The sequence below is a fragment of the Anas acuta genome, chromosome 12, assembly GCF_963932015.1.
Source record: "Anas acuta chromosome 12, bAnaAcu1.1, whole genome shotgun sequence".
NCBI lineage: Eukaryota > Metazoa > Chordata > Aves > Anseriformes > Anatidae > Anas > Anas acuta.
Genome location: NC_088990.1, coordinates 13,671,927 through 13,686,543, shown reverse-complemented (window position 1 = coordinate 13,686,543; position 14,617 = coordinate 13,671,927). Strand labels below are relative to the sequence as shown.

Genomic DNA, 14,617 nt, shown 5'->3' with positions numbered 1-14,617 from the left:
AAACTGAAACTAAATACAGCTGATTTCATTTTAAGTCTTTGCTCACATTATAATTCCTTCCCTGCACTCTCTAAACAACAAATAAAGAAAAAAGAAACGAGACACATTTTGGAGCGTTAGAAATACAATGGAAACATGAAGCGTGAAACATGCAGTCCACCATGCTCACATCGTATTTTATTTGCTTTGTCATCGATCGCTCTTTAAATGTTGTTGTTCATCAGGAAGCTCAAATAACAACAAAGGTGTCCGACAAACCACCCCTGAGGCACTCCCAATTTTCACTGCTCGGCTGGCGAGGAATGCCAGCTTTTCTAAAGCCATGGGTTCGTTTAGGTGAATTTATGCAATTTGACTATGTAAGACTGATAGAGAAAAAGCATACGTTACAACGCTGTTTTCATTTACTCCATTTTAAGATGGTGAGTTTAATCCTCTGGGGGCTGAAGTACTCCTAAATGGTAGTCAAGACTACAATTTCACATGACTCACTCACTGAAATCAGCTATTCCACAAAAATTATTATCATTTTTTTTTTAAATTAAAACTTATAAAGTTTTAAAAGGCTTTTTGGAAAAGACTTAACTAAACCAACAACCTCAGTATGAAATCCATACTCCTAAAAATACCCCCTCTGAAAAAAAAAACACTATCAAAATCAGAACTAAGTAATTTCAGACACTGTTTGCTAACATAAGCAGCTGTTAAGCACACAGTAACTACCAATTCCTGTACCTTTACTCTCGTGTTGTTTTTTTAAACCTCCACCTATCAGATCAAAATTATTCCAGTCCCAGCCTAGCCCTACAAGCAACATGAATAATGGAGGTTTAATGATGGTCTCCAGTAAACAACCTGCATGCAATCTTTACATAATATTTTATAACCATTCTAAGTTTCCCTGTTATTCCAGTTTCCAAGTTCCATGATTGTTACTTTTTAAAGCTATGTTCTTTACGCTAACACTAGATGAAGCTGGCCATTTACTGGCACAGTCAACTGCACAAAATAATTTCCCTAAAGAAGACAGCTTTTAATCTGAATTCTTTTTGTGATTGTTCTTTACAACTAGCAGTACTTGTAACCGCAGTTAGGGCACGTAATATACATATGTACGTGATACATTAATCAACTTCAAGTTCATACGCACACTACTTAATGAGGGATAAAGTATTCTGTTATTTTATGTCAGAAATAATATTTGTCACAAGAAAAAACGCTAAAAAGTAGGAAAATATAAGCCAGTCGTTTAAATAAAAAAGAGGAAAGAATCTATGTTTGGAGCCTTTCTTGGGGACTTTCTACCATATATTTTTGTGATGAAAACAAACAATAAATTTCACAAACCTTTCAGAATTGTGCCTTCCATCCAATTTTATTTCTTTGAAATTATATTTTTATTTGTTACACTACTTGTGATGTTCTATATTTTTAAGACAGAATAAATTCCTCTCCCCAAATATTCTGAAATCTTACTGGTACTTGTTCCTGTGAGTGGAACAAGATGGCACACCTGAAACATGCTTTGCAACACATTTTCTACATCTATGTAGCATGGATAAATTTCTCGTGAGTGAATGACACTATCAAATTTAACTCCTGCTAATTTAATGTCTACTGCTATTTTCAACTTAAGGATTATTTGATATTAACACCTCAATTATTTCTAAGCTTACAATGAAAATAATGTACTGATCGTACGGACACAACTGCCTAGGGATAAAAAGTTTGGAGTGACAGAGAAACAAATTAGTTAAACTACTGCAACTGCAAGACAAACTTCCCAGAATAAAATCCCTTCTTCAAAGACATATGGTTTGCATATCTCTTTTCTTCCAGCGACACTGATTACTCTAGTTAAAGTTCCTAACTGTATCTACAACAAACCCTACCTTTTGTAACAAAAAATTAAAAAGCTGCATATGCATCTCCCTAGCTCTTTTACAGACATGTTAGGTTTCGCAATGCAGTACCGCTATGTTTTAGCTCAACAACTTAGAAGTATGAAGTCCTGTGTACTACAAATCCCAGACGTTAGTGAGATTCTGCTGGAGCATTTTCAAAACAGCGTGTCATATGTGCCAAACAGTGACAAAAGAAAAAGCTCTATTTATTTAAATCAATTGCACAAACGAACAATGCAACTTCTTTTGAAGCTTGTCAGACAAAGCCCTGAGCTGGAAGATCCGATGTCTGATGACTTTTCAAATGCAAAATATTCAGTAAGTGCAATGAATATGGAAAGATTCTTATTCCCAGTACGGCAATGTGAAAGAAGCCAAATCATCTGTCATTCATGTTAATTTAATTACAGGACCACATTCAATTATCCAATATAATATGCAAATGAAGTGAGTTGACAGCACATGCTAATTACAGTCATTGTAATAATTAAATCCAAGAAAGGGAATAAAAATGTAATGAAATAGAAGGATATTTTTAATTAACAAGAACATTTTAATTAGCGACTGCAGTCCTCTAGTGCGATTGGCTTATTAAAAGATGGGACATTATTTTTATTACTGTTTTGTTTTACATCTCTACCCTCAGTATCATGGGAACCATTTTGTAAGTTAATAGATTAAAGGGTGGCCAAAAAAGGGTGACCACCAGTTCCTGGATCATACTTCATGCAAAGCAGACGCCTAATAAAGCCGAGCCCCGCTCGGGCATGATTACAGAAGGCCGTCTCGTGGAAGGCAGGCTGTCTAACTCTATAGTAAACAGAAGTTCACGTGCCGATACAAAACAGACAGCGCGGTTTAGGCTTGACTAATGATGTTGAACCATTTAAAATATTAAAAAAACACTTTGCTTTTTGAATTTTTCAGTTTCATAACTGATTTATTTCCTCAGTGACAGCAGCTGCCCTGACAAGGCTTTATGAATGTTAGAACAAAGAAAAAAAAAAAGGGAAGGAATATTACCAATATATTACATGTGGGCAGAGTCAGCAAAATCATAGTCTTTCTAGAATAAACAGAGCGAGCACTATCAAAACACTTGGGAATGCATTCCTTCGCTGTCCATTGTCCTCATTGCTCCTCAACAGAACCATGTGGGTCCGGACCAAAAGCTAACAGTGATAAAACCACGAACTGGAACCCAGCCACGGACATTGCACACGTGTGCAGGACCCACCGCGAGACCCTGCCCTTCCTCTGGGCTCCTGCAAGCTGCACTGAAATAGCAGGCTGGAAGACAGGAGACAGAAAGGAACTTCCTTTTTGTGTTTGCCACTTGACTAACTGTAAAGAGCTTTACAGATAGCAGAATGAAACCAGACAAACCTGAATTACATTCAGTGAGTGGTATATGATGCTCTTGCAAGATTTTGCTCTATAATTGTGAAATATTTAGGAAATTGCCCTTCTATTATTTTGACTGCATAGGGGCAATAATTCACTTAGCTTAAATCACAGTACTACTTCAGAAGGTCAATGTCGAGGTTGACAGACTGTAAAATTTCTTTTTTTAGAAATCTCTCTCTTCTCCGAACTGCAAGTTTTTGAATAATTAACACTATTTTTTCTTTTTTTCCAGTATGCCGTTTGGGATATTTTATCTGCTCATGTTGTTGGACAAAGTCACACTGAAAGCTCTAAATAACTCTGTTCTTTTTTGGTAGTTGAAAGGAATGAAAACTTACACAGCTTTGTAATAAGAATTACAAATGCAGAGAGGAAAAGACCTATTTAAACTACAAACAATTCAAAACAAAAATGGATTTGACTGTAAGAATAATGTGAGTCTGCTGCAAAATACATCAGTTATCGACTCCTTATAAAGTCTGTCCAAATAGTAAATAAAAAGAGCTACCAGGCTCTGTGAAAGTTTGGTTTCATAGCTCAAGTCTGACATATCTATTTTTACGATGCAGTTCTTTCCAGGAGTTCAAGCCTGCTACGTGAAAGCTTTCACTGTGAGACCAATTTTTTATTTTTAGTAGCACTCTGCAGATGATCCACAGTGAAAGAAAAAATTGGAAGCTCGAAACGTAATAAAAAATTAAACCATAAGGGAATGAGTAGAAAGCACTTCGCCTTTTACAAAAGGCATCATATCTTTATTGGAAGTCACAACACTAACAGCACCTGAAAATAATGACCATATGCAAGTCTCCCTGCCTGCCTAGTAGTAAAAGTAAAAATATTATTTTATAAGCTTCCCTACATTTTACGAGTATCTGTGTGAGCAGGACTCTGGCCTTTTGAAACTAGCAATGCTGTCAGGAATAGCACAATCCACTAGGAATACAGCTGTAGACTTTGTATGTACACCTGTGCGTATTAAAGAGTCCACGGTGGGCTGAACACTCCCTTATTACTGTTCATTTTGTTAATTCTCATCGAGACTTGTAATGGAGAAAACTTCCATGAACAAAAATGCTGCTTTCTCAGTTAAAAGCTAGGGAATAGGAATATTAAAACACGAATATCAGAAATTAAGTAAGAAGTATGGCGTGACATCTCTGCAGACAGTACCACCAAAGCAAACCACCACAAAGGACTGCTTTTAGCATATGAAAAGTACTAACATAGCACGGTCGTTTTAACAAAGACCTAAGCTTGCCTTGCAGAGCTGCCAAAGCTGCCTTTTAATCTTGAAAATTAACTCAGTTTGGGGGTAGATTAGTGACGGCACATGACCTCAACCACAAGTGCACATGCTGAAGACTCCAAGACATTGTAAAATTACCAGCTGGGAAGGATGCCCACAAACAAACACACGATGCACATACTTAGTCTCTTGCCTGCCTGCCTGCCGCCACCATAGCTCGCTGCTGCTGTGGCACCGTGCCGGCTCCTGACAGTCGGACCTCTGCCCCAGGGCACGAGTGCTGAACAGTGACAGGCACTACAGTGTGCTCTAACAGACATTGCTGGTAGGAAATCCCTCTTCTGTGCTATTCCTGGCACATTTATAGTTGCAAGTCCTCTTTGCAATGAATCACATCTGTTTATACTTGTGTGCCAGAAAAGAAAATTTGAAACTGCAGAGAAAAAAAAACATTGTATGCTGGCACCTCTGGATGCCAGCACAACTACTTGTGCAGCAGTGGGGATGAGAAAATTGCAGCAGTATCACACGGATTTTCAAAACGATCATGCTAAAAAGTACTGCCCACAGGCAGTCCCTGTTCCTGAGAGGCTCTAGACCGTGGTTTGTACTTTGGGGGCCCGACAGTCTGTGTGCTGGGGAACCGCGCCAGCCAGCCCTGAATGGGATTTGGCTCCACAGGGTAGGAAGGCTGCAGGATCCTCCTTCAGGTTGTGGCCAAAACCACAGAAACATTACTATATAATTATATTATATAATTATGGAATATTTTTGACAGTGTTGTCAGCTTTAAGATATTAGAATGTTCCAATTATAGTCAACAACTGTAAGAACATAACTGGACAGCTTTTCTCTAACCTTTGCTGACAAGTTGAACCACATCTTTGTTTTGCTCTTCAGCTGAAATGAGGGGACCAAGCTCATGATCCTGACACCAGCCCCAAAAATGCAGAAAAAATGGGAACCAACTGCTAAAAGTTTGGAGAAAGAACAAACCAAAAATTCACAAAACACAATACTCAACTGAATCACACCAAAGATGAAGGTGCTATAATGCAGTTTCCACACATCCAGAGTCAGGCTCACACACTCAAAAACATAGTGCAAGTGCCAACCTCTGCCCTGCCCATCTCCCTGAAACGCTGCATGTAAGCTGAGGAAACCAGACGACTGTTAAGACTAAAGTGTATGAAGTAGTTTTCAAGTTTTGCAACTGGGTTATTTAATAAGCTGTTTTCACCAGTATGAGAAGTCACAGAGTCCATTAACAAAAGTGGACAACAATCAGGGAAGTTAGGTGGGGATGTTTACTGTCTGTTTGGCAGAGAGGTTGCTTTACTAGTAGAAAGATAAAATGAAAAGAAGGTTTAAATGTAAATGAGCTCTCTGGGTACCCAAGCAAAAGGCTATGTTGGCATCTGAGGACATGCCTTCATGGCAGGCTTGTTGGTTGTCTTTAAAAGGTTGTACTTGGATACCACAGCTGTCCAATCAAGCTGCCATGAACTACATGAATTTGCATGAATTACAAATATCAGTTGCTGATCTCTGCTTATCTTGGCAGAGAGATGCTAGTTATGATCAATGTGAGGTCAGCATTGTTGTCTGCATAGAACACAGAGTTTGCTTACAGCCATATAAAATTAAAGATTTTTTTTTGCTAAGATGTAACTTCAGCTTCTGTTTTGCAAATGCATATTGTAGTGTTCATTGGAATCCCAAGCGCTGCAAAAGCAGTGTTGAGGGGATTTGTTTTTTTTGAGTGATCCATGACTAAATGTGCACATGATAACTTCTGATCCCATTTTCCATTTGCCTTACCTGATTATCTGTGTTGTTTACAGTAAAATAGCCCACACAAATAATGACTTCATGCAGCAATCTTTCACAGGTATGCTGAGAACAGTACCACAGCAAAGAGCTGGTAATATGGCGGAATGCAAGGGACAGTCCTTCGGCACCCACAATAGACTGAAAAAAAGGCCAAGAAACAGAAATTACAATCTAGCAGTATGTTATAGAAATTATGTGAATCACATATGCATCAATGGCACACATTTTGGCGCATAGTACCGACTATGTTCTTTGTTGCAAGAAGTTTTTTTGGAGGAGGACAAAAACAACTCTCTTATTTCATTCAGTTACACCTGAACTGTAACATTAAAAGCCACAAAGATAAGAATAAATTCAAATTTTAAAGGGATACAGGAAAATTGGCTTCTGCTTAGTTGACATGCAGCGTAGCATTTGGTCAACCATTTCATTTGACTTACATGTTCCAGGAAAAGTTAATGCTAATAATATTTCCTAGTAAGAAGCAAAAGAAAACAAATCATCTTCATTTTTGCAGAAGAGCAAAATGCGTTTTGCATTAATAATTTGTGCTCTGAATGGAATACAAAGATTAATATGAAATAATGACTTTGCAAACATTTTAAAAACACTCAAATGGAGAGAACATTGAGCTGCAAAGCTTTTTGGGATACTTTTTAGAAGTAGGCAAATTGCTGTAACGTGGAGATTCAGAATTAGATTTTATCTGCACAGCCTACAGCCTCTATTTAATAAACATGTCAAACAGATAGAACGACACAAGGTCAAAGGGGAAGACTAAAGCACAAGGAATGAGCAAGACAGTCTACTAACTCTAATGAAACAGCAATGCAGGCCTGTGAGAAAATTTCTTCCATTTGAGAGTTTTCTTGATTTTGTACCTTGGAGTCTGTGTTTAGTCCATTTACATAAATCCCAATCTGTAGTATAGCTTAGCTTTAGCATACTGAAAGCCTATCCAGGAAAAGCAGAATCCTTGAGAATTAAAACAGGCTCAGCTGTGATTATTGTCCATCTTGCATCTCAAGCATTTTGCTAAGTTAGTATATTTTCAAAATGTAAAGCACCATACAGTGACCATTTACCACTGTCATGTAAATGCCATTCGTAAGGCCACCCTTCTTTAATTAGGGCTGTCCACTCATGCTCTGACCTAGCACTCTGGGTTTAACCTTCCCTGATAACAGCAGGTCAAAGGGCACCCGAGTTTGTGTATAGAAGTTAAACTAATTTTTCAAGGAAACTATGCTTCCTTTTTAGCCAGAATTAATATCAGCTCAGGATCCTGTGTTGTTTCTCACTACCATCTTTCAATTGTTTAGACTGTCAAATTAAATGAAATATATACTCATGAGCCATCTGTGCTAATACAAACTTGAGAATACCAGAGGCTCTTTTGTTAATCAAAAAAAAAAAAAAACAAAAACCACCCTATTCTATAGTCCTACTATTATGTGATAAAACCATTCATTGGAGATAATGATCTGACCACGCAAAAAAATACAGTTTTTCTCTCTGCTGTCTGCTGCAGCCCACAAAGTCAGGATGGACAATAATTGGCCTCAGGTGTAGGTTGAGCTTTTAGCACTACAGAAACAAACCCTGTTACTGCAGGGAAACGGATGGCTGCTGAGACTACGTGAGTGCATCCGTCCCTCACAAACAGGATTATACCCACCCTTCCTTAAGACAGCTCAGCAGATAGACACTTCCCTGGGTGGAGACCTGCATCAATGCACTGAACGAAATCCACTCACACCAGTTAGCTGTGTCACACTTTACACAGTAACTACTACCTTACCAGTTTCTACGTAGAGCAAACTAATGCCAACTAGAGGATGCAGGATTTAATGCTGTTGGGTTGTTACACGTGCTCAGCTACAGCGGTAGAGGAATAAATACAGGCAGCATCAGTGGAAGCTGACGTTTTAAAAAATTAGTAGTGGTTTCTGGAAACAGCAGTAGGTTGTGGTATGATTCTGTACAGCCCCACTACCAGCCTACGCACCGTAACTGCCCTGATTTGACCCACACTCTCTGGTGCACATCTGTAACACCTATAGCAGCAAACAAACTTCAGTCCCAAACCAAGAGCTCCTGGGCATGCTGTAAAAGAGAACTACTCTGATTTAAAGAAAGAAATAGGAGTTAATGTTGTGCGTAAGAGTCGTTTTACATGACACTCAAAAAAAACCCCTCTGTGCTCCATTAAAAAAAAAAAATCAAAAAAAAAAACACAAAACATCCTGACTGGACCCAACCCCACAACTGCATCTATACAGACGTGTATTGCTACATGTAAACCGCTTGTTGCTGTAATGAGAGATGCTAGATGTACTAAAAATCAAAGTAGAGAAACACAGACTGAAAGAAACATATACTTTATACGAAATTTTTCACTTATGGAAAGCTCTCACTGATTTTATCACATTTCAGATGGAGTCTGTGGTGCAATTCATAAACTTACAACACATTAAAAATGGAACAGAAACCTGGTCTGATGAATAGTGCAAGATTGATATTGCTAAATGTGTTTTGCAAAGCAACACTTTCTGTCAGGTGCTTTATATTAACAAAACAAAAGCTTTGCCAATTTATCAAATACAGTATTGATGAATTATCACTATGGCAAAATGATTAATTTACCCTAGTAACCTCAGACAGATAGGAAAAGACTTACTTAAAAAAAGCGATCTTTTTGATTTTTATGAATAAAAAAATGAAAATAATACATACCCTTTTTATCAAAGTTTTACTTTGCTGAAAAGTTTAGATATCAAGTGATTTTCGGCTTCAGATTTACAATCTTAATAATCTCAATGCAAGCAGCCACTTAGTACAGAAAAATGCAAATTATGGTTATTATATAAGCAAGTCCTCTCTCATCAGAAAAAAAATTGCTTTTGACAAATATCTGTTGTTTTTATTTTTGGGGTCTTATGAAATACAAAAAAGTACTGTGCTGAAAAGTAAGGATTTTTGGGCACAAGGAGATTCAGCATTTCATGTATTTGAGTTTTCACTTTTTGGTTGAATTCATTAGCCACAGTCAAAAGGTAGAAATAACAATTAGCAACTTTGTGCAGGAAAAAACATAAACAACTAATTCATAAACATTCCTTATGTAACTAAGACCCAGAAGAACAAACTAAGTCAAAATATATGCAGTAATTAACATTTTCACACTAAGCAAAAGTTGTAAAACATTTGTTACCTGAAAAGCGGGCAGATCAAGAACAGCAAAACTATTGAAGAAACGTAAACTCTGAATGGCAACCTGGATTGTGTTCTCTGCATAGCTGTCTTTAGGACTTGCTGTGTTTGGATCTGAAATGGTCCCATGGAAAAGAACACAGTACAGCATATGCAAGACTCCGACCAGATCCGTAGACTGAAGAACTGCTGTTAGTCCTGTGGGATCCTGACGTGTATTATCAAATATGTTCCAAGATCTGTCAAAGAAACATTAAACTGTCTGAAAAGGATACCAGCACACACTTGCCCAGGATGCAGGAGTTATAAGCCAAATGTTAGCGAACAAGTAAACTGTTAAAAAGGAAAAAACTGATGTCTAATGTGTCAAGAAACCACAACATTTCCGCAAAATACTTTCAATGATCTGAGCACTGTCTCATGCTCTCTTTAATTACAGTGCAGCTGTATTCTTTAAATATCTTTCTCCACATACTGGTGTCTTTGCTTCCCAACTGGGTTCACGATACCAATGCAAGGCTGTGCAGAAAATCGACAGCCTGGGGGCACTTCCAGAGGCTCCACACAAGCCCCTCTCTGCAGCCAGCATTTCCTCTCCCAGCACCAGCACGCAGAGGTTGGAGCACCCTGACACTCTCCCTGCCTCAGGGACAGGCAGCAGGCACTGCAACAGCCTGATACCTATGGAGCAAAAGAAGCTACTCGGACCAGATGATCGTAATTAAATCGTTCTGCAGGAATTGAAGAATGAAGTGGTTAAGGAGTGAGGAAAACACACTACTACTAATTTCAGTCAGATGCTATTACAGAAGTCTGTATAGTAGCAAAGCAAAAGTAAGTATGAAATGCTCAAGACAAACCAGCACAGCTTATGCAAACCAAAACTAGGCTTCTTTGGTATCTTTTGGGCATTCAAGTAAAATAGAGAAGAAAATTTTTGCCTTCCTGGGATATCAGGACAGACAAACAAACTACTCCAGATGCCCTTCACATCCTCACATCCAAAATTCCAAGTGCACTTAATGTAATCCCTCAAGGATTTGTACTGTTCCTGTTTTCCTTTTTTTTTTTTCCTTTTTTTTTTCTTCTTTCCCCTGCATTACTAATAATCTACAAAATGATGTAAAATAGTCACTAAGTGAAGACTAGTCACTTGTTGAAGACTAAGACCTTCACCACTCTGGAGGTTAAACAATCTGTAGAAGGCAGGCAAACACAAAATAAAGTGCACGAAATCATTCATCAAGGTTCATACATTTCAAGTCCTAATCCAAACCCACCGCAAAACCCATGTGAACTTCATTATGGAAACACAGTTAGTCTGTATTGGCAATCAAAGGAAAAACTACAACATTAAGATACAAAGAGCAGTAGCACTGAATATATAGTACATCAAAATACTGTTTTTAAGATGCAAACATAGTATATGAGGTAAAAAAAATGTCAATATCAAAAGAGACTAGAAAGATTGATTCTTTTTCCCATTTTTCTTAAGAGAAAATATAACAGGTGATATGAGAGTGTAAATATTATAAAAGGACAAACCAGGCGAGGGTATCTTTCCCTTTTATAAGAACCAGAAGAAGGAATAGAAAAACAGTAAATATAATAAGAAGTAGGAACAAGACCCACTTTCTAAAATAAACTGTAACTTTGAAGACCTCATCTTATAACAGAAAAGACTGGACTCTCAGAAGACTGAGAATACTCCTGTTGACCAGAATCAGCTAGGAGCTTTTACTTGACCAGAACAGCTCTGTGTGATCTCAGTATTTGCCTCCGAAGCACCTGTATAGCACATCCTGTTAACAGGCAGGGCACTGGTCTCCTCATCCTCACGTCACTGCTCTGATCCAGTCAAGATTCCAACTCAAACCCTAGCTAGGTGGACCAACTCTGCTTTTTGTGATACAAACGCCTGTCTTCAACGGAGCAACCAAACCTCCGCAAGTGACAGGTTTTGGTGATCACCTTGCTCTGTCATTTTCCCATCTTCCAGTGAAGCAGAAAAGGAGGCAGGAAAGCACCACCTCCCCAACAGTGGCTATCGATTTCCATTTGCAATAGCTTCCTTGGATGAAAGAGAAAGAGCAAAACCAGCAGAGCAGGACGATCAGCCTGCATTCGGCACTTCACCAAGAAAGGCCTGATACTGACTCATTTCAAGTTCAGCTTAAATATTCAAGAAGAGAAGAAAACAGCTGCATGAAGCACACCATCTTTACACCTAGTACAGTAAACTTCAAAGCTAGCATCCATGCATGTTCTTGGGGGGACAAATCTCCTGCAAGGTCACATGAGAGGGCACTGAAACCATGACCAAGAGCTACATACTATAAGGCTGGTGGGCAAGTCTTTTTGGTACCCCAAACTCCAGCTGTGCCCCTGAGCACTTGGGGGGGGTCAGTGTTGTTACTTGGCAGCTGGGGGGGGCAGTGAGGAGGCTGACCTGCTGCAGGGGATGGTGGTGAGATAGGAGGCTCAGGAAGGTTATTTTAGAATTCAGGCTATGAAATCTCTTGGCACCTTCTTCACAGCTTTTGAGGGGCCTTCTCAGTCTCACCTGCCCCAAGCCCAGGTGAACACTGTACAGTAAAACAGAATAAATGCTGTTGTACTCGTTTTACTCTATTGGTGTGCCTCTGCTTCCATCACTGTTCTCTCACGTCTTTACATTTAGACAACAGTTGCTCAGATGAATCGCTTCTGATTTTGATTAGTTAGGTCATACACGTAAGGAATGATTTTATCTGGAATTAGCATTTACGGGTACCATTTCTTTTAAAGCACTTTAAAATATTTAGTCTGTGAGTAGCTGATATTACAGAGAAGCTCCAAGTACAGCATCCTCTGGTGACACATCAAGAATTACCTCATGTTCCAGTCCTATTTCAGTGACACTTGTGCTGTCCAAAAAGCCCAGGAAACCACCCAATTACTTCACAGATCTTTGAAAGAAGCAATCAGATCTCAGATAAAATCCAGTGAGAAGAAAAGCAAGGTAAGCACGTCTGTTTTCGAGCCAGCACCTGGGCTGTTACACAAATACCCCACTAGTGTCAGTCAGCACCAGGCGTCCCCCTCAGCCCCACATTAGCGGCCAGCCATTTGTAGAGGCTCAGCTGGAGCTTCGTGCGACTGAGTTTACTGTACAGGTTCCAAAAACGGGGTGTTTGTTTAGTGCTGGCGGCCTTTAACAACCAACTGGAACTCCCAAGAATCCTTAAGGAAGCTCAGCCCCCAAACCAGCCATGACAGTGCTTCAGAAAGCACCCAGTGCAGGATTCTCTCAGAATATGTGCAATAACATTCAAAAGACAAGCTGAAGTACAATAAAATTATACTTAAAATTATGATTTGATGCCCCTTACCTCCTGCAAGGGAAGGAACACAGTCAGCTTTTGGTTTCTAACAGTCGTAACAATCCCAGCATCTACTCTGTACAGAATAAAAGAAGTGGAAAAAGTCCTAGAGCTTTGTTTTGGGTGGGGCTACGCTGCACAACAATTTATGATGTTCATTTTCTTTTCCTCTGCCTGGAACCTGCGAGAAAGGTTCCCATGACTGGAAAAGCTTTGACTGGAAGCCCTGTGGTCTTTAAGTGAGTGTGTCTGCATGAAGTCAGCAGAGACGCTTCCTGAAACATCACCCAAACCTGCCAGCTGTGTCTTTCTGCAGATTCCTGCTGCATAGTTTTGATTCCCATTGGCACGGGAGTCTGGCTGCAGGCAAGGAGCTACCGGGGACGGCTGCGAAGGGAGGGCGAGCCAACAGCTCTGGGACCACCTCTGTGCACTCACTCACCCCCCTTTGTGTTGTGTGCCTGTGGACTCCTCAGGATTGTTCACTGAAAAATTGGTTCTGATGCCCAGTTCTTCACTCTGCAGCATGCAGTAGCTAGCGTGTGCTAAGCGCCCCTGAACTACACCCAGGCAAGCAGCATGTTTATTTCCACAGTACCACAGGAGAGCACGTCTCCTTTTACAGGCGGTATTTTCTGTATTTCCAACTCAGCTATAACAACATAATGAAACAGAAAAACTATCAGTTGAAAAACAGTCATGTTCAAATAAAGACCCCAAATTATTTACTGTACATGATTCCTCACAAAATTTTTTGCAACTACTTACGATGAGAAGATTGACCGATTTTTCTAAAGGTTAAAGTTAGATTCTTTCAACTCTCACTCCATCATTATTTTTAAACAACTCCATATGAAAAAGCTTATAGAGCTGGACAAAATCCTTTTGCCATTTTGTTCTGCTCTGGAGCAGTGAATGAATCAAAACATACATAAAAAAGTCAATTGTAAAAATAACTCAAAATGCAAGCTTTTTTTTTTTTTTTTTTTTTTCCTCCTTTGGAAGAGACCAGGAATTTTAAAGTTACACCACAGGACAAAGTTGTTGAAAAAAGTCATCCTGTCTGCTAGGTTTGGTGGGCTGAAGGAACTGTTAGAAATGTTTATTTTTGATTTTGCCTGTATTACAGTTAATTTGTATATGAACAGGCTACTGGCTCCTGTTGGTTTTAAATGTCAGTTATAATCGCTTTAAGCCTAAATGTTTACAATAAAAAGGTAAAAGACGTTATTCATACCAGTTGTGGGCTTTAAAGTAGAAAAAACACATAAGATGTGGGAAAATAAAACGCAAACCTTTGTGTATGCTTCTTTGAGCGATTTTGGTCAAGTCCATAAAACAGCGGATTTCATACGTTTAGCGGATTTTAAAAACCTTTTTGGTCTACCTCAAATGTAAGCCCAATGAAAACTCTGATAACTGGCAGGACACAGGCTGAAGTAAAAAGAAACAAACAAAACCCATACCATAAAAGATGTCACACAAGAAACCTAGTTTTTACTTAACTAAGGCTAAGAGCAGATTCCTATGGATGTATACCTCCTTTTAATTGTCCTATTTAAAGGACTGTACTCTTTAACTGTGTTTGTAATAGCTGCCAAGTAGAACAGTCCGAATGGACAAAACCCCTCCAATTACTCTCTGAAGGG

The 14,617-nt window shown here is 39.0% G+C and overlaps 1 protein-coding gene across 5 annotated transcripts in view; it reads right to left on the bottom strand.

Annotated features, from left to right (window-relative positions):
- Positions 1-14,617, bottom strand: part of SCAPER (S-phase cyclin A associated protein in the ER) — a 160,228-nt gene that overhangs the window by 13,873 nt on the left and 131,738 nt on the right. For all 5 annotated transcript variants that reach the window (XM_068695860.1, XM_068695862.1, XM_068695863.1 and 2 more), the window contains 2 exons: positions 9,608-9,845; positions 6,382-6,531 (listed from right to left, as the gene is read on the bottom strand). In XM_068695860.1, the coding sequence (XP_068551961.1) occupies positions 6,382-6,531; positions 9,608-9,845 (388 nt within the window). The remainder of the gene's footprint in view (positions 1-6,381; positions 6,532-9,607; positions 9,846-14,617) is intronic.